At 41.1% G+C, this 24399-nt stretch overlaps 1 protein-coding gene across 1 annotated transcript in view; it reads right to left on the bottom strand.

Moving 5' to 3' along the window:
* Asx (transcriptional regulator additional sex combs) overlaps window positions 1–24399 on the bottom strand; it is a 243734-nt gene that overhangs the window by 139319 nt on the left and 80016 nt on the right. The window contains exons 3-4 of the mRNA XM_080277837.1: window positions 22027–22150; window positions 1302–1514 (exon numbers count right to left, since the gene is read on the bottom strand). Coding sequence (XP_080133963.1) covers window positions 1302–1514; window positions 22027–22150 — 337 coding nt within the window. The remainder of the gene's footprint in view (window positions 1–1301; window positions 1515–22026; window positions 22151–24399) is intronic.

Consider the following 24399-nt stretch of genomic DNA (forward strand, 5'->3'; position numbering starts at 1 on the left):
CATTCCTAACAGATTATGTACTGAAATCATTCGATATCACAGTACTGCATTTCTAAGTTAAATATGTACTGTTCTGGTATGTAAGTTAAAGCACTGGTACCAGTTAACCTGATTTATATGATTAACTATGATCGGCGTCGGAATGTTTCCTTGTGTTTACGTACAGTATTTGTGTGTTGAAGTTTTGCTGTGGAGTACTGTATTTGTGAGGTATAACTTTACATAAACCTTCTAACCACTTAAAGTGCTTTCTAGTGATTACCAGTGACAGATAACAGCAAAACAACACATTTGGGGGGTCTAGGGAGCAAAATACGGAGTAGTTTAAATATACGCGATTTCGCATCTAACACGGCACGGTAGGAACGAAACCCACGTGTTCCGTGCGAGTTACCTGTAATTGTGTATTACAGTACGGTGTTTACGTTTTTCCTTCATAATGGAGTATGTGCTTTCAATCTTGTAAGAGGGTATTTCAGGATGAGTATGGAGGTTTCGGGACAATTCGCAGTCACAACAAACACAAAACAATTCGCCTTCATTAATGAAGATAGCTATGGGTGACGCTAGAATATAATTCAAAGGTGAGTTTAGCGAGGAAGAAACAAGTTAATTATTGACTTAAGGTGCAACTAATAAATAATATCCAGAACCTACGCTACTGAACATAGACTTTGCTGGTTCCCCCTGAAATATAGTTATTAAAGTATTGATCAATTAATAATAAGTATATTGATAAAAGTATTGATTAGTATATTTATAGAATGGCGGGGAATCGTCCAGGGTGCAAATTGTTCTGAAGGGGAATCGTCATGTTTTGACAGGGAATTGTCTGACGGCGAATTGTCTCGCAATCAGTATGGACATGGACTGTGCGATGGGCAGCGTGGTGGACACAAGTGTAAGATTCAATTGTTAATAGAGTATTCGCGAAATTGACTTTTCGCGGGGGTTACAAGAACGTAACTACCGCGAAATATGCGGGAATACTGTACAGGGCTTTATGGGGAGCTTATACCCCCTTTGGGAGAGGTTTTGGAAGGTATTGCTTCACTATACATCGGTGTGTCACTATCCAACACCCCATTAGCTGCTATACGACAGATAAATCAGAGTTTACTGGTTTTCGACAGACAAATCATCACCACCAATATCCTGGTCCCTCTCATGAAACGCTCAGCATAGGATTGGATGGAAAATAAATACACAAATCAAAATGCTTCCCTGAAAGCTGATGGGTATGATGTTTCACACAAAAGATTCGTAAAACATAAGGTAAAACTAAAATTACTGCAACTTACTTAAGTGAGTCATCAGTGCCAATGGACTGGTCAACAAGGGGAAGGAGCTGGATAAGTCTGTGCTGATAGGCTGGAGGAAGGGCAGAGAAGGTGTGCTTGTTCAGAAGGGCTCGCAGGTTCACCCCCGCTAAGATGGAGTCAGGTGTTTCAAGATCAACATTGCCTTCCTTAGTCTGAGCCAGTTGTGCCGCAGCAGACAGCTTGCGTTGAGACCTGTCATATACAAGTTTTATCATCATCTACATCAACATTAATTAACACTCTTTCTCTCTCTCTCTCTCTCTCTCTCTCTCACACACACACACACACACACACACACACATACATTCACAGAATCCTTAAGACATGGAAAACTACCTGATATTAGGAAGAATGCAAATATTGTGCCCCCTTTAAAAAAAAAGAAATACTGTAGACGTAATCCACTTAACTACCGACCTGTATCACACACCAGCATCGTAAGATGTTTGAAAAACTGATACAAAGAATTTGGGTAAATTACCTAGAAAAACACAATATGATAACACAAAGATAACTTAGTTTTAGAAAGGGAAAATCATGTGTTACTAACCTATTAAGTCACTAAGACAGAGTTGCTGAAATAAAACAGAGAAGAGATGGCTGGGTAGACAGCATATATTTGGATTTCAAGAATGCATTTGAAAGAGTAACAACAGAATTTTATGGAAACTGTACGATCAAGGAGGAATCCAAGGTAAACTGTACGACTGGATCCAAGATTTTCTCAGAAAAGGGGAAATGAGAACAATGATAAGGAGAAATTACTCATCATGGAAAGCAGTGACCAGAGGAGTTCCACAGGGCTCGGTGCTGGCACCAATTATGTTATTAGTATATATAAATGACACAGACAGGAACATTGGAAATGGAAGCTACCTAAATATGTTTGCTGATGATGCAAAAATACAAAGGGAATTTTCAAGCATAGACTCTTCCATAGAGCTACAAGAGGAATTAAATAAGCTTCATACATGGAGCAATGGATGGCAAATGGAATTCAAAGTGAACCCATGTCATGTAAAAGTGGAGGGGAAAAAAAAAAAAAAAAAAAAAAAAGTCTGGGACAATAAGTTAGGAAGTTACACCATACACAAATCAAAAAGGGAAAAGGATTTAGTTGTGATTATCAGTAACAGACAATCACCGGTTAACCACATAAGGAACATGCAAACACTGCTTGCTAATATGAGGGTTGCATTCACATAATTTATATAGATGATGACATGCTGAGAAAGATAATAACATCATACACCAGACCAAATTTGGAGTATGTATCAGTAGTCTGGAACCTACATCTCAAAACACACAGATAAGAATGAAAAGGTACAAAGGGCTGTTACAAGATGGGCACAAAGTTCAAGGGACCTAAGCTACGAAGAAAAACTTGAAAAAATAAACCTATCAACATTACAGGAGAGAAGGAAAAGAGGAGACATGATTATGTTATATAAATGCATCACAGGAAAAGACAAAATAGACGTAACTGAGTATGTAACCTATGGGGAAACAAATTAAGAGGACTCTGTAGAAAACTGTACAAAAAGAGAGGTCATAAAGAATTAAGGATATTAAGTTCCCAAATAGAGCAGCTGATCAGTGGAAAGTACTACCGAATGAAACAGTGTGTGCCAAAACAATTCATAAAGTTAAAGACATGTATGACAAAAATAGTTCACAACATGGGCCAGTACAAATTTGACTCATTCCTGTAAAGATACAAATAGGTAAAAACAATTAGGTAAAAACACACACACACACACACACACACACACACACACACACACACAGTCAGGGATGTTGCAAACAAGAAAAAATGCATGATAATTTCAAAAGTAAAAGAAAAATGTATGACAGTTTGAGAAGAAAGGGAAAGAGAAAAACTGAATAAGGCTAAAGAGATAGTATCAGTAGTTATGGAGGGAAACAATGAAGCTCAAGAAGAGAATGATGAAATGTTTAGGCTAGGAAAGTACGAGGAAGGAGGGGCAAGGCCACTTTTAGTTAAGTCTCAGGTAATGGTAAATGAAATCATCAACAAAACATGGAAATTATCAGACAAAGAGGGGTTCAAGAATGTCTGGATATGGAGAGAAGCAACTGAGTAGGAAAGAGCTAAGATAAAGGAGCTAGGAAAGAAAGCAAAACGAAAAAAGTGAACAGAGAAAAGGGAAGAGAAGACAGTGTTCCATTGGAGAGTTATGGATCAGAAATTGAGGACGTGGTACCAAAGGAGAGAGGGAGAGAAGAGGAAATAAAAAATAAAAAAAAAAGTTGGAAAGTGGCATATCCTAATGTTGATGGTTATTATTGGCAAGGTTAGAAATCAACGAATACTTGACGGTACATGAACCAGATATTATGTGCTTTGTAGAGACAAAGTTAAGAGAGGATGCTGATATCCATATGGGAGATGGTAAATACAAACTGTGAAGAAGAGACAGAAAAGAAAAAATGGGAGGACGAGTGATGATAGCAGTGAAGAACAACATCAGTGTGGATAATGTGGAACCGGGAGAGGGTAAGGCTGAAGCAATAAATATATGAGAAACTGGAGGGAAAGGCAAGACAGACATGGCAGTAGTACATGTTCCCCCTACGACACGCGCATGGAATGATGACGAATACAGGAGATGTTGTCAGACATGGTTAGATATCTACAGAAAGGAAATGAGAAAAGCAACAACATAATTCTGATGGAAGATTTTAACTGTAAAGAGGTGAACTAGGAGGAATGGGACTCTGTGAAGATTCATGGGGCACTACATTATTAAATATAGCAATGAATAATGTGATGACCCAGTGGGTCAAAGAAGAGACGTGACTCACAGGTGATGACACACCAGCAAGACTAGATTTACTGCTAGCCAAAGAACATGACGTAATTGAATCTTTGAAATATCAGTGTCCTATAACAAAAAGTGATCATGTGGTCATTGAGTTCCAGATTATAAAAGGGAATGTGGTGCCAAGAGATGAACTTTATGGGTAGGGAAGATACTACTTTGGGTAAGCTAACTTTACAGGATTGAGGAAATGATTTAATGCGGACTGAAGAAAATTCAGAGAAACGAGAGATAGAGAGGAAGTGGGATATATTTCTAGACCTCAATAATTCGGGAATAGAAAAACACGTGCTAAGAGTAAGTGGGAGAGAAAACAGGAAAAAGAATTGGTTTAACAGGTGTATTTTATATATATATATATATATATATATATATTAAAAAAGAGAGAGAGAGAGAGAGAGAGAGACATGGAACAACTGGAAAAAGAGAAGTAATAATAGAACATCCATCCATCATCCAATCCTGTGTTGACCCATGAGGGGTGCAGAAGCCTGGGGGTGGGCAAGTTGGTCTTGACATTTAAGATGAGAGTGGGAGAAGAACAGCACAAGAATACGTAGACAGGAAGAAAGGAACTTTGAAAAAGGTATAACTGACAAATGTAAGGAAGAGCCCAAATTGTTCTATAGATTTGTTAAAGGCATATTGAAACAAAAGGAAGGAATCACCAGATTGAAAGTAGAAGGAAAGCTCTATAAAGTTATAGATGAGGCAATGCAAGCTGAAATAAGGAACAAATGTTTCCAATCGGTTTTCACTAAAAAAAGGGATTTTGTGGAGAGGAAGTGACCAGAAATGAAGTGATAAAAGATATAAAAGTGGAAGTGCAGGAAGTGTATAAAATACTGGAAACTCAAGACGTAAGAAGAGCCTCAGAAATGGACGGAATCTCTAATCGGATGCTGATGGAATGCAGAGAACAACTGGCAGATAAGATTCACGGTTTAATTGTGTGTTCTCTAGAAGAAGGGAAAATGCCTCAAGAATGGAAGAGGGCCAATGTGCAACCAGTTTATAAGGGAGGAAACAAGGATGAAACCCTGAATTATATACCAGTGTCCCTGACCAGCATGGTTACTAATTTGTGCAAGAGAATCCTGAAAGACAGATGGATAAAACATCTGGATGAGATGAACATTTAGCTGAAAGTCAGTTTGGATTCAGAAGTGAAAAGTCATGTGTTCCCAACTTGTTGAGCATTTACTCAAGAGCGACTGATGTGCTACAGGAAAGACAGTTGGGTGGATTGTGTGTATTTTGATTTGGAGAAAGCTTTTGACAAGGTACCCCACAAGTGACTAATGTGGAAATTGGAGCACACAGGAGAACTGAAGGGAAACCTCCTCAAATGGATGAAAGACTTCTTGAAAGACAGACAAATGTGGACAGTAATAAAAGACAGGAGAAGAAAGGTTGATGGTTCCTTGAAAGCAGTGATAAGAAACAGGGAAGTAAGCATCGATGTGAAGAAGTTACTGCATGACAGTATTGTGATACCAACTCTAACGTATGGAAGTGAAGTTTGGACGTTGTTGAAAGGACACTAGTCAAGAGTGAGAGCAGTGGAAATGAATTATTTAAGAGGAGCCTGTGGAGTCACATGGAGAGACAGGCTGACAAATGAGGATATAAAGGAGCATTGTGGTGTTGATGTGGATGTGATAGGAAGCATTAGGAGGAACACACTGAGGTGGTTTGGCCATGTGGAGAGGATGGAGGGTGAGAGACTGACAAGTGTATGTGAGTGAGGTGGAGGGGGACAGAGGGAGGGGGAGGCCAAGGATGAGATGGAGCGATGGAGTGGAGAGGTATATGACCGAGGGGGGTGTGAGTTGGGAGCAGGGCAGTGAAATGGCACAGGACAGGGCAACGTGGAGGTGATTTGTTTGTGGCCACTCCGTACGGGATTAAGGCATCTGGCAATAGATAGACAGATAGATGTCAGGATGGAGGGAAGTAACAAGTGGAGTCCCACAGGGCTCTGTGTTAGAACCAGTAATGTTTCTGATTTATGTAAATGATATAGTAGATGGAATGAACAGTTATGCAAGTCTGTTTGCTGATGATGCAATTATGTTGAGGAGAGTAGAAGTTAAGGAAGACTGTAAAATGCTGCAGAAGGACCTGGATAGGATTCATGATTGGAGCCAGATAGGGGAAATGAAATTCAACGCAAAAAATGTAAAATATTGGAAATGGGTAAAGTACCAAGTGGCCATCACTGAATTATTTGATGGGTACTGTAATGAACCAATCACAAAAGCGATTGTGGAGAAAGATTTGGGAGTGCTGGTCCAGGATTGTTTATCACCTGAAAAACACATTAACAAGGCAGTTAGAGAGACGTATAATCTCTTGACCAACATAAGAGTAGCATTTCATTACATGGATGAGGAGATGATGAAAAAATTGATAGTAGCCATGATCCGCCCCAGGTTGGAATACAGTCATTACTCGTTTTACGATGAGGTTGTCAGGTCATACCTTAACGTATAATGATTTTATTGTAAATCGGGAGATTGAAACACATTATAATAAAGAGGGGTTACGTCAACTCAACTTCCCAAAGTCACCTACCCAAGACTGAAACAAAAATGACAATCCACCTTAATTACTTCCTGTGTCAGGTCCAAGTTGTCTCCAAGACCAAAACAAACACTACCACACCAATACAGGCAGCGTTCCTCCCGTACAGTTAATCACTGCAACAACACAACAAACACACTTGCGCAACATTGGCCTAGAGCTACACGATGTATAGACCTACAGTAGCACAATGCTTGGCTGAGAGGTGACGATAGCTGGGGGGCACACGTGAACGAGTGGAAAAGACAGGGCTTTGAAGGGGTGGCGGGACCGCAACTGAACCAAAACAATGCTCTGCACGCTGGGGCCGCCATCTTGCCTGAGACAAGCGATGGTCACCTTGCGTGTACCTGGTGTTTTGTACGAATTATCCAATGGCAATATTGTTATAGTGGGAAATTTATTGTAAATTGGATTTTGGGGTGGAATTTTTCTATTATCGTTGTAGCGATTTATTGTATACCAAATCAACATAAAAAGAGTAGTGACTATGTGGCAGTAGTGTGGTCCCACACAAAAAGAAAGATATAAACAAGATTCAGAGAATACAAAGAACAGCAACCAAGATGGTCCATTGTCTGGTAGATCTGTTGTACTGTATGGAGAGGGGCTGGAAAAGCTGGATTTTCCTTCCTTAGAAGAAAGGAGAGAGAGGGGCAACATGATTGAAGTGTCCAGGGCCATGATGGGAGTAGATAAAATTGACAGAAAAGATCTGTTTGTATGGGATGGGAGAATAACAAGAGGACATGGAATGAAACTGAAAAAGCCAAGCTGCTTGAAGGATATCAAGAAATATAGTTTTCCATATAGACACACAGACCTGTGGAATAGCCTGCACAACGAGATCGTCCAGTCTAAAAACTTTTTCAAAACAAAATTAGACTTCCTGAGAAACAGAGACAGCACCCCACAAGTGTAGCTCATTTTTTGTATATCACAACCAGGAAATACACACACACACACACACACACACACACACACACACACACACACACACTTAAATTACTACAAAGCATGGAAGAATCAATACAAGCTTAAAACTTTCCGCCTTTTAAGTTTCCATATAAAATGTAACTATGTCTTCTCCATTATGAGTTTCAAGATATATGTTAGGTTAACCTGTTCTGTACCAAGTCAGTACATACTGTACACAGACACAGTTTTCCTCACATTTGTGCAAAATTATTTGAGTCTGCCCTTAGCGTGTGGCAGCAAATGGGATGACAGATATCCCCTTCTCCCCTCCCATAACTTATACCAATGCTATCTATCTATCTACTGCCAGACGCCTTAATCCCCTAAGGAGTGGCCACAAACAAATCACCTCCAAGTCACCTTGTCCCTCACCATTTCACTGCCCTGCTCCCAGATCACACCCCCCTCTCTCATATACCTCTCCACTCCATCCCTCCATCTCATCCTTGGCCTCCCCCTCCCTCTCCCCCTCTCCACCTCAGTCACATACACCCTCCTCATCAGTCCCTCGCTCTTCATCCTCTCCATATGCAAAACCACCTAAATAAATATACTGTACTGAACCCCAAATTCCCATCATCATAGTTTTGATTGTGGAAGCATTACATTTACCAGGTTGTGTTTCCATGCTACAAGTACTCCATGCACCCACCCATACCACAACAAAATGGACTATCTATCCACATAAGCCACTGACGGTATCTGAGAGTAGCCATCTGATGCAACTCTGGGTCACGCTGTGCTGCCAAAGATACTGTGCTTACTCCCGACTTCCAGACGAAGTTGGAGAACTTCCAAGTGATGAGCTAACTGACAGTCATGTGAAAATAGTGTATATAATGAAAATATTAAGTAAATGTAAGTAAACAGAAGTAAATCATAAAATCAAGTAAGGAAAATAATGGAGGAAACAAGTAATTTACGGTAACTAATATGACTGTATGCAGCATGAGTGTTTACTGTGCCTTATGTGAGGGTTTATTGTGCCTTATATCAATATAACAAAAAAATTGAACGTTAAAATATGTAAAATCAGCACGGAATCCCAGCTTCCTATCATTATAGTTTTGACTGTGGCCGCATTACGTAAACCAGGTTGTGTTTTCATACTACATGCATCCACCCACTCCACACCAAACTGGACTATCTATCCACATCAGCCACTGGCAGTACATGAAAGTTGCCACCTGATGCAATTCTGGGCATGCTGGACCCAAACACCTGTTTTCAGGCGGAAAACAGCCGAATTAAGCCCTTTTATTTTCTATCTATCTATCTATCTATAGCCCGACGCCCTAATCCCGCAAAGGGTGGCCGCAGACAAAACGACTCCAAGTCACTCTGTCACCCACCATTTGACTCCCCTCCCCCCAACTCACCCCCCCCCTCCTCATATACCTCTCAACTCCATCCCTCCACCTCATCCTCGGTCTACCCCTCCCTCTCCCTCCCTCCACCTCACCTACATACACCCTCTTAGTCAGTCTTTCATTCTCCATTCTCTCCACATGTCCAAACCACCTCAGTGTATTTCTCCTAATCTTTTCAACCACATCCACATCTACCCCACAACGTTCCTTCACTTCTTCATTCGTCAACCTGTCCCTCCACGTCACTCCACATGCTCCTCTCAAGTAACTCATTTCCACTGCTCTCACTCTTGACTTGTTCCCCTCTTGCAAGGTCCACGCCTCGGTTCCATACGTCAGGGTAGGGATCACAATACCATCATGCAGTGACTTCTTAACTTCCATACTCACCTCCCTATTTCTCATCACTGCTTTCAGTGTACCAACAACCTTTCTTCCCTGCTGTACCCTTTCACGTACTTCATCACCCAAAGTTCCATCCTTACTCATCACACTACCCAAGTACTTGAATGCACTCACATTCTCCATATCCTCACCATCCAACCTCACTGCACACTCTGTGACTTCATTCCTCTCAAATACCATAACTTTACTTTTGTTTATATTAACTTTCAGCTTCCTCCTCCTACACACTGTCCCAAATTCATTCACCAAACCTTGCAACTCCCCTTCATCTTCACTCAACAATACTGTATCATTAGCAAACAGCAACACCGGAAGCTTCCAAATCTCACCCTCATTCATTAGGGCCAACCCCACATCCACTGCCCTACCTTGCACCTCCTTTACAACCCCATCCATATATATATTAAACAGCCATGGAGACATCACACACCCCTGTTTCAGTCCCACACTGAGATCAAAGAACTCACTCAGCTCACCATCCACTCGGACCGTAGCCCTAGCTCCCTCGTACATACTCTTCACAGCACTCAACAATTTCCCCTCCACTCCATATATTCTTAATACCTTCCACATACCTTGCCTATCTATTCTGTCATAAGCTTTCTCCAAGTCCATGAAGGCAGCATACACTTTCCTTCCCTTCTCTAGATACTTCTCCACTAAACATCTTAGAACAAATATCTGATCTACACACCTTTTTTTCCCTTCCTAAATCCCCCTTGTTCTTCTCCAACTAGCTCCTCTGTCATATGCCTAACCCTATCAATGAGTATTCTACCATATATTTTACCAGTCACACTAAGAAGGCAAATACCCCTATGGTTAGCACATACTTCTCTCTCCCCTTTTCCTTTGTACAGAGGAACAATTATACCTGATTTCCAGTCCTCTGGAACCCTTCCCTCTTCCCAGGCCAATCTACACAACTTCCATATCCACTCCACAACAATCTCACCCCCATACCTAAGCATTTCACCACACACTCCATCAATTCCTGGGGCCTTTCCCAGCTTAATCTTCTTCATCGCTTCCACTACTTCCGACCTACTGATCTCTTCCTCCCTCCTCTCATCTCTTCTTCTCCCAGCCATTCCCCAACCACTTATACTCACACTGCTGTCACTCTCTACATTCAACAAATCCTGAAAGTGCTCCTTCCATCTCCTCAATTTCTCTCTCTTCTCCACCAACAATCTATTATTCCAATCTTTCACTCCCCTACTATTTCCCCTTTCACACTGCCTTACTTTCTTTCACAAGGCTTATTTTGACAACTTTTCAGGTCTATTCCTGGGAAAAAAAAAAAAAAAAAAAAAAAAGGCCAGCACCATAGGTCACACAGCCTCCAAAACCCTTGGCACTAAGAGGCCAAAAAGCCAACAAAGGATCTGGCATGGAACAGGTTAAAGGAAAAAATATGATAGATATACTTACTAAATCTATCATTCATTATTATTATTCAATGCAACAACACAGCAAAACAAGCACCATGGAGATTCACAGGCAATGTGACAACCGACAGCAAAAGCACATACCTTATAAAAACACAGTGCATGTACAAACAAATACTACCACAGTATAATTATACCCAAATACTGAAATGATGACTAATGTGATACATCAGTTTTGAACATGAACTGCAGTGTGTGTGTGTGTGTATTTACCTATTTGTATTTACCTATTTGTAGTATACAGGAATTGAGCAATGCTCGTGATTGTCCTGTCTCCATATCCACATTTATCAAGTCTACCTTTACACACATGAATGTTTTTCTCATGCACCACCTCTTTGTCTAAGTCGTTCCAAATATTTAAGAATATACCTAATTGTGATATACACGGAATGTACTATGCTCGTGGGTTTCCGTCGCTGTTTCTCAATAAGTCGAATTTAACTTTAAACTCGTTTAAGTTTTTTGACTGGACGATCTCTTTGTCCAGGCTATTCCATAAGTCTATACTTCTGTAAGGAAAGCTATATTTCTTGATATCCTTCAAGCAGCTTGACTTTTTCAATTTCATTCCATGTCCTCTTGTTGCTCTCTTATCCCATACAAACAGACCTTTGTCAATTTTATCTACTCCCACCATGGTCCTGAACACCGCAATCATGTCTCCCCTCTTTCTCCTTTCCTCTAACGAAGGCAAATCGTTTTTCCAGCCTCTCTCTGTATGACAGGTCTGTCAGACTGGGGACCATCTTGGCTGCTGTTCTTTGTATTCTCTCAATCTTGTTTATATCTTTCTTTTTGTGTGGGCACCACACTACCGCTGCATATTCTAACCTGGGGCGGATCATGACCACTATCAATTTTTTCATCATTTCCTCATCCATATAATGAAATGCTACTCTTATGTTAGTCAAGAGTTTATAAGTCTCTCCAACTATCTTGTTAATGTGCTTTTCTGGTGACAAACTATCTTGGACCAGCACTCCCAAATCTTTCTCTTCTCTCATTTTTGTGATTAATTCATTACCCAAAAAATAATTCAGTGATGGTCTCCTGGTACTTTTACTCATTTCCAATATTTTACATTTCTTTACATTAAATTTCATTTCCCACGTCCGGCTCCAATTGTGTATCCTATCCAAATCCTCCTGCAGTATTTTACAGTCCTCCTCAACCTCTATCTTCCTCAAGATCTTTACATAATCAGCAAACAGACTCGCATAACTGTTCACTCCATCTACCATATCATTTACGTAAATCAGGAACATTACTGGCGCCAACACTGAGCCTTGAGGGACTCCACTTGTTACTTCCCTCCATCCAGACATCTTTTCCTTTATTACTGTCCTCATTTGTCTGTCTCTCAAAAAGTCTCTCATCCATTCCAGAAGTTTCCCCTTTAGTCCTCCTATATATTCTAGTTTCCACATTAGTCTCTTATGAGGTACCTTGTCAAAGGCCTTCTCTAAGTCTAAGTACACACAATCCACCCAACCATCTCTCTCCTGTACCACATCAATCGCTCTTGAGTAAAAGCTCAACAAGTTTGAAACACATGACCTTCCACTTCTGAATCCAAACTGACATTCAGCCAAAATATTCATCTCTTCCAGATATTTTATCCATCTGTCTTTCAGGATTCTCTCACACAATTTTGCGACCATGCTGGTTAGAGACACTGGTCTATAATTCAGGGGTTCTTCCCTGTTTCCTCCCTTGTAAATTGGTACCACATTTGCCCTCTTCCATTCTTTTGGCACTTTCCCCTCTTCAAGATAACACACGATTAAACTGTAAATTTTATCCGCCAGTTGTTCTCTGCATTCCTTCAGTACCCAATTAGAAATTCCATCAGGTCCTGGGGCTTTCCTTACATCTTGAGTTTCCAGTAATTTATACACTTCCTGCACCTCCACTTTTATATCTTTCATCACCGGAACATTTCTAATCACTCCCTCCCCTTCCACAAGCTCCTTTTCTTTAGTGAAAACTGACTGGAAACGTTTGTTCATTATTTCTGCTTGCATTGCCGCATCCTTAAAGACCTCTCCATCTACTTTCAGCTTGGTGATTCCTTCCTTTTGTTTCAGTTTGCCATTAACAAATCTATAAAACAGTTTGGGTTCATCCTTGCATTTGTCAATTATACCTTTTTCAAAATTCCTTTCTTCTTCCCTACGTATTCTTGTGTATTTGTTTCTTGTTCTTTTATATTCTTCCTTTGTTCTGTCGTTACCTCTCTTTCTCCAATTGTTCCACGCCTTATCTCTCTCTTTTTTGGCTATCATACACCTTCTATTAAACCACTCCTTTTTCCTGTTTTCTTTCCCTCTTACTCTTGGTACAAATTTTTCCACTCCCAAATTATAGAGGTCTAGAAAGATATCCCACTTCCTCTGTATCTCTCTTTGTTTCTCTGAATTTTCTCCAATCCGCATTTTCAAAAAAGTTTCTCAATCCTGTAAAATTTGCTTTGCCAAAGTTGTATCTTCCCTGTCTATGAAGCTCGTCTCTTGGCTCGACGTTTCCTATTAACATCTGGAACTCAATGACCACGTGATCACTTTTTCCCAAAGGACAGAGATATTTCAATGATTCTATTACATCGGGTTCTTTGGTGAACAGTAAATCTAACCTTGCTGGTGTGTCCTCACCTCGAAACCGTGTCTCTTCTTTGACCCACTGCGTCATCACATTATTCATTATTATAATTAATAACATAGTGCCCCACTAATCCTCGCCGCCTCCCGAGTACCATTCCTCCCAGTTCACCTCTTTACAATTAAAGTCACCCACCAAAATTATATTATTGCTTTTCTCAATTATTTTTTGTAAATAGCTAGCCATATCTGACAACATCTCATGGTATTCGTCATCCTTCCATGCTCTCGTCTTTGGGGGAACATACACTACCGCCATATCTCTCTTAACATTCTCTCCAGTTTCTAATTCCATATATATCACTTCAGCCCTGCCTTCTCCCATTTCCACAGTATCTACATTTATGTTATTCTTCACTGCTATCATCACTCCTCCTCCCTTTTTTTCTTTTCTGTCCTTTCTCCACAGTTTGTATTTACCATCTCCCAAATGAACATCAATATCTTCTCTTAATTTGGTCTCTACAAAGCACATGACATCAGGTTCATGTTCTCTCAAGAAATCATTAATTTCGATCCTTGTTGACATGAAACCATCAACATTAGTATATATCACCTTCAAATTATTTTTGACATTATTAATACCCTCTTCTCTCCTACTCTCTGTCCATACCACTTCCTCAACTTCTGATCTTTCACAACCATCCCCCCTAGTTTCCTTCACTTCTATTTCCTTAAATACCATTTCCTTACTTTCATATCCAATACTCTCCAAAAAAAAGTATTACGTTCTTCCTCTGTCCTCTTATCATTTTTTTCCTTTACTTCTTCCTTTCATGATTTTAAAACTTCTCTTTCTTCTTCATTCAGATCTTTTCTTATTATAATATTTTCCATCCCCGCCTCTTTGCTTAATTTCCAGGTCACTTTAAGTATCTCATTTATTACACTTTCTGATGTAAACCTGACTCTCATTGGTCTTGTTTCCCCTTTCTTATAAGGCCCTATCCTCCTTACTTCCTCAATTTCTTTTACCCACTTGTCTCCTTCGGGGTCAATCTTGCCTAATATTCCTCTCACCATGTTCGTGTCTCTCTCGAGTCTTGCGAACCTAACCTTTTCTTCCTCTTCCCTGTTTCCAAATACTACCACACATCTGTTCCTTTCTACAGTTTCTCTCACTATTTTCTCTTTTTTCTTCAGTATTTTCACTACATTTTCTTCCATTTCTTTCTTGTTCATTTCCCTTCCTTCCTGGATGATCTCTCTTAAGCTGACCACTTCTTTCTGTTCTTCTTCTACGTGTGCCCACTTTGCCTTATGTTCTTCTAATACATTACTCACCTTCTCCGTTTTATTAGTACTCTCTTCAAGTTTCCTCCTCAGTTCAACATTTTCCCTCTTCAAATTCCTAATCTCTTCATTGGCTGTTTCGTTGGACTGGATTATACTCTGTATTGTGGTTTCCGTATTTCCTGACATCCTTTATCACTAGATTCTCTACTTTTTTTTCGAGTTCACTAATCCTCATAATTAATGTTTTCACCAGGTCCATGACATTAGTATTAGCATGAAATCCTTGAAATTCCATTTCCTCATTGTTTACATTTTCGGCCATGTTTAATGTAAAGTACCTAAACAGCTGTTACCGAATAAGCCACAAACATTCATGTATACTATTGCCAACAAATCTTTACATTTTTGATAGTCTACTAACTTTCATTATTTTAAATTTAAAGAAAGACCCTAGGAGACAGGACAGACAAAATTCCTGAAACTACTCAAGGTTAGGAGCGATGCCTGGGACGTCCGCTCTCTCCGGCTGTTCGTGTGTGTGTGTGTATTTACCTAATTGTGATATACAGAAAACGAGCTACGCTCATGGGGTCCCGTATCTGTTTCTCAATGTCAAATTTAGCTTCAAACTCGTTTAAGGGAAAAGGGTGTGTAGATCAGATATTTGTTCTAATATGTTTAGTGGAGAAGTATCTAGAGAAGGGAAGGAAAGTGTATGCTGCCTTCATGGACTTGGAGAAAGCTTATGACAGAAAAGATAAGCAAGGTATGTGCAAGGTATTAAGAATATATGGAGTGGAGGGGAAATTGTTGAGTGCTGTGAAGAGTATGTACGAGGGAGCTAGGACCACGGAGCGAGTGGATGGTGAGCTGAGTGAGTTCTTTGATCTCAATGTGAGACTGAAACAGGGGTGTGTGATGTCTCCATGGCTGTTTAATATATACATGGCTGGGGTTGTAAAGGAGGTGCAAGGTAGGGCAGTGGATGTGGGGCTGGCCCTAATGAATGAGGGTGAGATTTGGAAGATTCCGGTGTTGCTGTTTGCTGATAACACAATATTGTTGAGTGAAGATGAATGGGAGTTGCAAGGTTTGATGAATGAATCTGGGACAGTGTGTAGGAGGAGGAAGCTGAAAGTTAATGTAAACAAAAGTAAAGTTATGGTGTTTGCGAGGAATGAAGTCACAGAATGTACAGTGAGGTTGGATGGTGAGGATATGGAGAATGTGAGTGCATTCAAGTACTTGGGTAGTGTGATGAGTAAGGATGGAACTTTGGGGGATGAAGTGCATGAAAGGGTACAGCAGGGAAGGAAAGTTGTTGGTTCACTGAAAGCAGTGATGAGGAATAGGGAGGTGAGTATGGAAGTTAAGAAGTCACTGCATGATAGTATTGTGATCCCTACCCTGACGTATGGAACCGAGGCGTGGACCTTGCAAGAGGGGAACAGGTCAAGAGTGAGAGCAGTGGAAATGAGTTACTTGATAGGAGCATGTGGAGTGACATGGAGGGACAGGTTGACGAATGAAGAAGTGAAGGAACGTTGTGGGGTGGATGTGGATGTGGATGTGGTTGAGAAGATTAGGAGAAATACACTGAGGTGGTTTGGACATGTGGAGAGAATGAAGAATGAAAGACTGACTAAGAGGGTGTATGTAGGTGAGGGAGACGGAGGGGTAGACCGAGGATGAGGTGGAGGGATGGAGTTGAGAGGTATATGAGGGATGGGGGAGTGAGTTGGGGGAAGGGTAGTCAAATGGTGGGTGACAGAGTGACTTGGAGGCGTTTTGTCTGCAGCCACCCTTTGCGGGATTAGGGCATCGGGCTATAGATAGATAGAAGTTTTTAGACTGGATGATCTCTTTGTCCAGGTTACTCCACAGGTCTATACATCTATAAGGAAAACTATATTTCTTGATATCCTTCACGCAGCTTGGTTTCTTCAATTTCATTCCCTATCCTCTTGTTACCCTCTTATCCCACAAAAATAGATTTTCTTTGTCAATTATATCTATTCCCACCATGGTCCTGAACACTGCAATCATGTTGCCTCTCTTTCTCCTTTCTTCTAAGGAAGGTAAATCCAGCTTTACCAGCCTCTCTCTGTACGACAGATCTGCCAGACTGGGGACCATTTTGGTTGCTGTTCTTTGTATTTTCTCAATCTTGTATATATCTTTCTTTTTGTGTGGGGACCACACTACTGCTGCATATTCTAACCTGGGACGAATCATGACCACTATCAATTTTTTTCATCATCTCCTCATCCATATAATGAAAAGCTACTCTTATATTAGTCAGGAGTTTATACGTCTCTCTAACTGCCTTGTTAATGTGTTTTTCAGGTGACAAACTGTCCTGGACCAGCACTCCCAAATCTTTCTCTTCTCTCGCTTTTGTGATTGGTTCGTGTGTGTGTGTGTGTGTGTGTGTGTGTGTGTGTGTGTGTGTGTGTGTGTGTGTGTGTGTGTGTGTGTGTGTGTGTGTGTGCTTACCTACTAGTATCTTTACAGGAATGAGACAAGCTTGTAATGTCCCATGTATTAAACAATTTTCATCATACATACCCTTAAATTTATGAATAGTCTTGGCACACACTACAGGGGCTCCCTGATATACAAAAGGGTTGGGTACCTTTAAAATCTTCTGTCTCTCGATTTATCATATATTAAAGCATTATTTCCCAAAAGAAACTTAAGAAAATGAGGGAGATGCATTCTAGGAGCCCCCCAAATACTGTCAACTAACTACTAGGCTGGATGTATGCTCTTAAATCTACAGTAATGTTAATACAATGTAAATGAACTTTAAACTGCTGTTTGCCTAAGACACATTCTCTTATTAGTATTCCCAGGCCTGCTGCTGACTATCCGGGAGAAGGCGTAGCACTCATCTACTCGGCAGGACTTGCAAACGTTTCTCTCATTGACTCAGACCTGACCCCATCTTCATTTGAATTCATGGAAGTATTAATAAATTTCCATCAGAATACCATTAGAATTGCAACTGTCTATCGACCAGGTCATCAGGGCAGAGATCGAGGTTTTATGGAGGAGTTTGGGCAGTTTCTTAAAGGGTTTTCTCTTAAACCTGGAGGACTTCTTGTTTGTGGTGATTTCAATTATTAGGTTGACAGTCCAGAGTCAAAACCACTTTCTTCAGAATTCCTTGAGTTGATCACCCAGAACAATTTTCTCAATCATGTGAGTAATCCAACTCATGTCTCTGGACATGTCCTTGACTTGATCTTGTCCCCTGTTGGTTGCAGGCACGTATCTGATGTGGAGGTTGACCCATTTGACCCCTTCATCTCTGATCATGCTCTGATCACATCCTTTGCATCATTAGAAACTCTCTTGTCATATTCCATGAAATATTTTCTCAAAGCATTAAAATCAGCTTTGCTAAAATTATACCTACAGTGCTCGTCAGAAGTATTCAGCGTTGTCCGCCGGGCGCGCAATACTTATGGCCCAAAAAGAATCACCCATTTTTGGGGGTAAGAATTGAGCCATAAGTTTGAGCTCCGAGCATGACGTCACGGTAGCCTGAGGCCTTCTGATGCGCTGGTTGGTTCCCGCCTCAGTCGCCCACGGGCTGCCTGAGAGAGAGGAACTCCGCCGAGTGTCCCTCTCAAATTGCGCCATTTTTTACCGAGTGTCCCGCAGTGTTTTGGCCTTCAAAACTTTGTTATGGCACCTACCCGTGAACTATCGAGTGAAATCATATCCCAGATCATTGCTCTAAAGGAGGCAGGCCACCACACAAAGGAAATTAGTGAATTGGTTGGTGTGGCACGATCGACAGTGCGTCGTTGGTGTGCGCGGTTTTGGGAGGAAAACAGTGGCGAAGTTCCCACAAAGAAACCGAGGTCTGGTAGGCCTAGGAAAACTTCCCCAAGGTCTGTTAATGTTTTAAAACGTGCAGTGGAGTTTAATCCTTGTGTGAGTGCAAGGAAAATTAAGGAGAGCAACCCAGAAGTGTTTGGTGAGGTGTCAGTGAGAACAGTGTCTCGTAGGGTGCATGAGCTTGGTTACACAAGTCACAGGCCTGTGAAAAAGCCTCTTCTCTCTAGCAGCCAGAGAATTCGTAGGCTTGCCTTTGCTAATAAATATCTAAATTGGGGTGAGGAGCAACGGTTGTCAGTGTTGTGGTCTGATGAGGCAACATTTAGTGTTACCTGTAACAGAGGAGCATGCAAAGGTAGTGACCCACTTGACCCACGGTATGTAGAAAGCACAGTTAAACATCCTGATTCACTCATGGTATGGGGTTGTTTCTCAGGGAAGGGTTTGGGGAAGCTTGTTGTACTTCCCAAGAACCTCAGAGTGAATCAGGATGTTTACCTGGAGCTTCTGTGTGATCATTTACCAGACTCCTTCGAGCTAACAGGTGCACGAGTGTTTCAGCAGGACAGTGCACCTGCTCACAAGGCCAAATCGGTCACCAATTGACTTCGTGACTGCGAGGTATCATTCATGACAGACTGGCCAGGAAATAGCCCAGACCTCAACCCGATTGAAAACCTCTGGTACCTCGTAAAGAAGAGTCTCCAAGGGAAGGACGTGAGCTCTCTGCCTAAGCTGGAAGCCGCCATTCGTGACTCCTGGGACAAAATACCCCTCCAGCACCTCAGGAGCCTCGTCCTTTCATTTCCAAGATGTCTCAGGTCCGTGAAGAAACATAAAGGCTACCCTACGAAGCACTAAAGGTAAATAAAATGCATTATTTATATGTTTTTTCAATGTTGAAAGGTTTGTTTCTCAGGAGGGACGCAGGGCGCCCCATACTTCTGACGAGCACTGTATTTTCTTTAAGCATTTTTATTTCATCTTCTTCCCAGTTTATAACCACAGGTTCAGTTAGTATATGATCACTTTTACCTAGAGGACAACAGTACCTCATATTTTGGATATCAACTGGAATTTTTGTGAAAACAAGATCTAACCTCGAAGGTTCATTGTCACCTCTTGTTCTTGTACTTTCCTTAGTATTTGGGATCAGTGTGTTCTCTGTTCTAGTTCACATAATCTATAATCACAAATACTGGTATTATTACCAGCATCACTTTCCTCCCAGTTAACCTGTTTACAATTAAAGTCGCCTATTAATATCAATTTATTTCTGCTTTGAATCAGTTTTTCCCCACATATCAACATATCTCTACTCATTACTTCATACTCACGGTATAGTACATGTTTCTTCCTTATTGTGCCTTTTCATCTCTTTCTACAGTATTAACCTAACCAGGCCTATGTGTGTTTCTGGTACTTACCATAAAAGTAAGTCCATCCATCCATAGCCAGATGCCATAATTCCTAAAGTGGGTGTTTAACTTTCAGTTAGCTGTTTTATGGAAAGAGGCACTAATACTCTTGTCAACCCACTTGTTAACATGTAGGGAACACATATGTGTTGGTTATATGGTTAAGACCCAGCAATATAAATGCTTTCCTGGCTTACAGGAAACCATTTGGCTTGTCACTCACTGTAAAGCCACCTGGAAAGGAAAGAAGAGTAAGAAAAAGTGAGAGGAGAGATGGAAGAATTGGGAAGAGGACAGACACAGAAAAAGAATGATAGAGGTGAAGGAAGAAGCAGGCAGCACTACATCAAGTGAGTGGATGATGGTTGCCACCACCTACCATGAAAAAAGCAAGTACTGGATGTATTTATTGGGTCTAAATGGTCGTAAAAGAGAAAATTTGGGCTTGCACTTGGGGGTGCCAGGTACAAATCAGGGTAAATCACACAGGTTCTTTGCTTTTGTTATTGTGCAATTCTGTCATCATATGCCAAATCCAGTTCCAATTATGACTGATAACCAAGGGATCAACATATTAACCCAAAGGACACTGTTTACAACACTTTTCTAAGGAAATCAGTCTTGCCTCGTCTTATCTAAATACTTTTCCCCATACGGTTTACTGTTTTCACTATGGGATCTGTCCACCATGGCAGAGTTTTCTGATTTACTTTCCATGCTGAACAAAGGTGTGTGTGTGTGTGTGTGTGTGTGTGTGTGTGTGTGTGTGTGTGTGTGTGTGTGTGTGTGTGTGTGTGTGTGTGTGTATTTTGAGGGGCATTCATACAAACTCAGAACAGTTCTAACAGGCATTATTATTATTTTTTTTTAATGAATTTAAATGTGTACATTAGTTGGTAAAGTGGTACCCTGATGGGCAAGATTAGAATTAATTAGAAATATTATCAACATGGTGAAAACATGGTATCCAATTACCATACATTTTTTCACGGTTACAACCATACAGTATTATTAGCTACAACAGATAAGACTGGTGGGTGGATTCGTGGGGTGGGCAGGGTTGGTGACGTGGGGTGGGTGGGAGAGAGAGTGAGTGGGTGGGCATGATGGGTGGATGAGTGGGCTGGCAGGGTAGGTGGGAAGGGTTGGTGGGTCGGGTCAGTGGGTAGTGGGAAAATAAGTCCATGGGGAATATATCCTTAAGAAAATGGGCTCAAGGAAAAACATAGGTTCAATAGGTAAGATGGGACTCTAGAGTCTTCCCACACAGGTGTAGTGACAATCCAGGGTCAGAGGAAATGCCAATATGCATGATCTTAAGGTCTTACCTGGGCAACACCAGGTACCCTTGCCAGTACTGATTAGATTAGAATGCCTGGTAAATTAGGGACTGATTTATCAGGTTGCAGCAGTGAAAATCTATGGTGAATTTCATGATGTAGCTTACACCAGGAAGGTATATAAACTAGATCACAACTAAACAGTTAGACACAAAAGTTTACCTCTTATTTCACATCTTTTACTTCACACTTCCTTTGCTTGTTAATTTCCAAAGCTGACAAAGCTTAGTATGTTTTAGGGTCCATATAAATTTATTTTTAGTAAGCTGCATTAGAGAAGAATGTGACGGGCATACCTTAACCCTTTGAATACAGGATGTCTTTTAAGTAAAATCTTGTTCCTACTGAAGGATTTTTTTCAAATTAGGATGCATGTCCTGCACTGAAGGGTTTAAGGAATCCTTTCCAGTCTGCAAAATCTCTTAAAACTAAAGCTGTAATGGAAATAGTGAGCACAAGATATGAAAGCTGTCCCTGACCTCAAAATGTGAAGTGTGAAACAAACACAATGAAATAATTGGTAAACTCTGGTCTCTTGGTGGACATAGTCATAATATACACACAGTACCTTTTGCGAGGCTTGAATCCCGGGATGGAGGCGAGATAAGTCTGCATGGTGGTCATGGCAGGAGAGGAGGCATCTCGTGCTGAGGGTGAAGACTGTGAGGCAGGCACACGCACCACACGCGAGGCTGAGGCAACACACGCATAGCACACACTCATATGTTAACCCATTCTCCACCACTTAACTCAATCCTCACTAAACGCCTTCATCCGTTGATATACATATACATATACATACATACATATATAGATAGATAGATAGAGATAGATAGATAGATACATACATATACAGAATATAAATAGTAAGTGGGGAACTCACCATCCACTCACTCAATGCAGTGAATGTAGTGCTGCTCTCGGGTGACTGCCCTTTACTCCCTTCCTCTTCTGTCTTTCTTTCCTTCTCCTTCTGTCTATGGGTGACTCTACACTGAATGACGAGCCAATTGGTTTCCTGTACACCAGGAAACCATTTACTACACTGGATGGTAACTATATAACCAATCTACAAGCTCTGGTGGTTTAGTGGGTAATCAATGCACTGCGACCGGACTGAGCCTGTATAGGTTTATATCCACGAGGTGGTTGGGGTTTATGGTTAACGTAAAACCACTCAGGGTTGTGTGCGACTGGTCACTCTCATATTAACCCTTTAACCGCGGGCATTGTTTTGGCCTGACTGTCCTCTCCCGCGGGGGTTTCAGCCAAATGTAAACAAACCTTTAAACCTTAATAACTCTGCACAGAATAAAGCTAGAGAAAAAAATAAGGTACCATTAGAAAGTACTAACCTTCAGCTTTCCATTGATGTAGGTTTCATGACTCTGTTGACTTTCACAGGACGGGCAGTGCCGTTAGAAGTGAGGGGTGTAAAATCACTATTTTTCGCTCACACACCATTACCTTCGCTCATACACCATTACCAAATGCCAACCTCATTCTGATAATAATACTATAAACATATATGAACACTGCACATACGATAAACACCCACTCTGTGTTCACTGAGGCAGGTAAAAGGCACTGTAATTACCCGCACTTCACTGCCACATCAGTAGTGTTGTAATCACTATTTTTCGCTCACACACCATTACCAAATGCCAACCTCATTCTGATAATAATACTATAAACATATATGAACACTGCACATACGATAAACACCCACTCTGTGTTCACTGAGGCAGGTAAAAGGCACTGTAATTGCCCGCACTTCACTGCCATATCAGCGGTGTTGTAATCACTATTTTTCGTTCACACACCATTACCAAATGCCAACCTCATTCTGATAATAATACTATAAACATATATGAACACTGCACATACGATAAACACCCACTCTGTGTTCACTAAGGCAGGTAAAAGGCACTGTAATTGCCTGCACTTCACTATCACATCAGCAGTGTTGTCACTCACACAGCTGGACAGATACTGATGCGTGTTTGGTCCGGGGTGGGGTGGGGGGCCCAGGGGGTGGAAGGTGGGGCCCCAGGGGGGGAAAGAGGGAGGTGGAGGTCGGCTGGAGTGAAAGAACTTAATAGCTACTCTCCCTTGAAACAATTGGTGCACGGAAAAAACGCGGGGTATTCAAAATATTCACAAACATTCGAGAATGACACCCGCGGTTTGGTCCAGTTTTTGCAGTGTCATTCTGGAATGACACCCGCGGTTAAAGGGTTAAATGTCAGGACCACCTTGCCCAGTCCCTGGCTCCTATGCTCCTCATGGGGCAACACAGGATTAGATGATGTATTTATGTGTGTATATATACTGTACATATATGGATGTATATATACAGTATATATATATATATATATATATATATATATATATATATATATATATATATATGTATATATACATATATGTATGTATATATACAGTATAAATATCCATCCAGCCATCCACCTTCCAACCCTATGTTGCCCCATGAGGAATGTAGAAGACCGGGGCTAGGCAAGTTGGTCCTGAGATTTAAGATGAGAGTGACCAGCCTCACTCATCCCTTAGAGGCATTACGTGAGTAATAACCCCAACCACCCCTTGGATATAAACCTTCACCGGCTCAAAACAACTGGAGCGCGGCAATTACCCACTAAACCACCAGACACCAAAATTTGGTTATATGGTTACCACCCAGTTTAGAAAATGGTTTCCTGGTGTACAGGAAACCATTTGGTTTGTCACTCAGTGTAGAGTCACACACAGGTAGAAGGAACGGGAAAGAATAAAGGAAAGAAAGACAAAAGAGGGAGTGTAAAGTTACCCGTAGGCAGAAGGACTAGGAAGGAGTCAAGTAAAGAAAGAAGAGGATGGAAAGAAAGGAGGGAGGGATGGAAAGGGCAGACACCTGAGACCAGCACTACATCGAGTGAGTGGA

This window comes from Coenobita brevimanus, chromosome 71 (genome assembly GCF_032717465.1).
Source record: "Coenobita brevimanus isolate Jiangsu-jjx chromosome 71, ASM3271746v2, whole genome shotgun sequence".
Taxonomy (NCBI): Eukaryota; Metazoa; Arthropoda; class Malacostraca; order Decapoda; family Coenobitidae; genus Coenobita; species Coenobita brevimanus.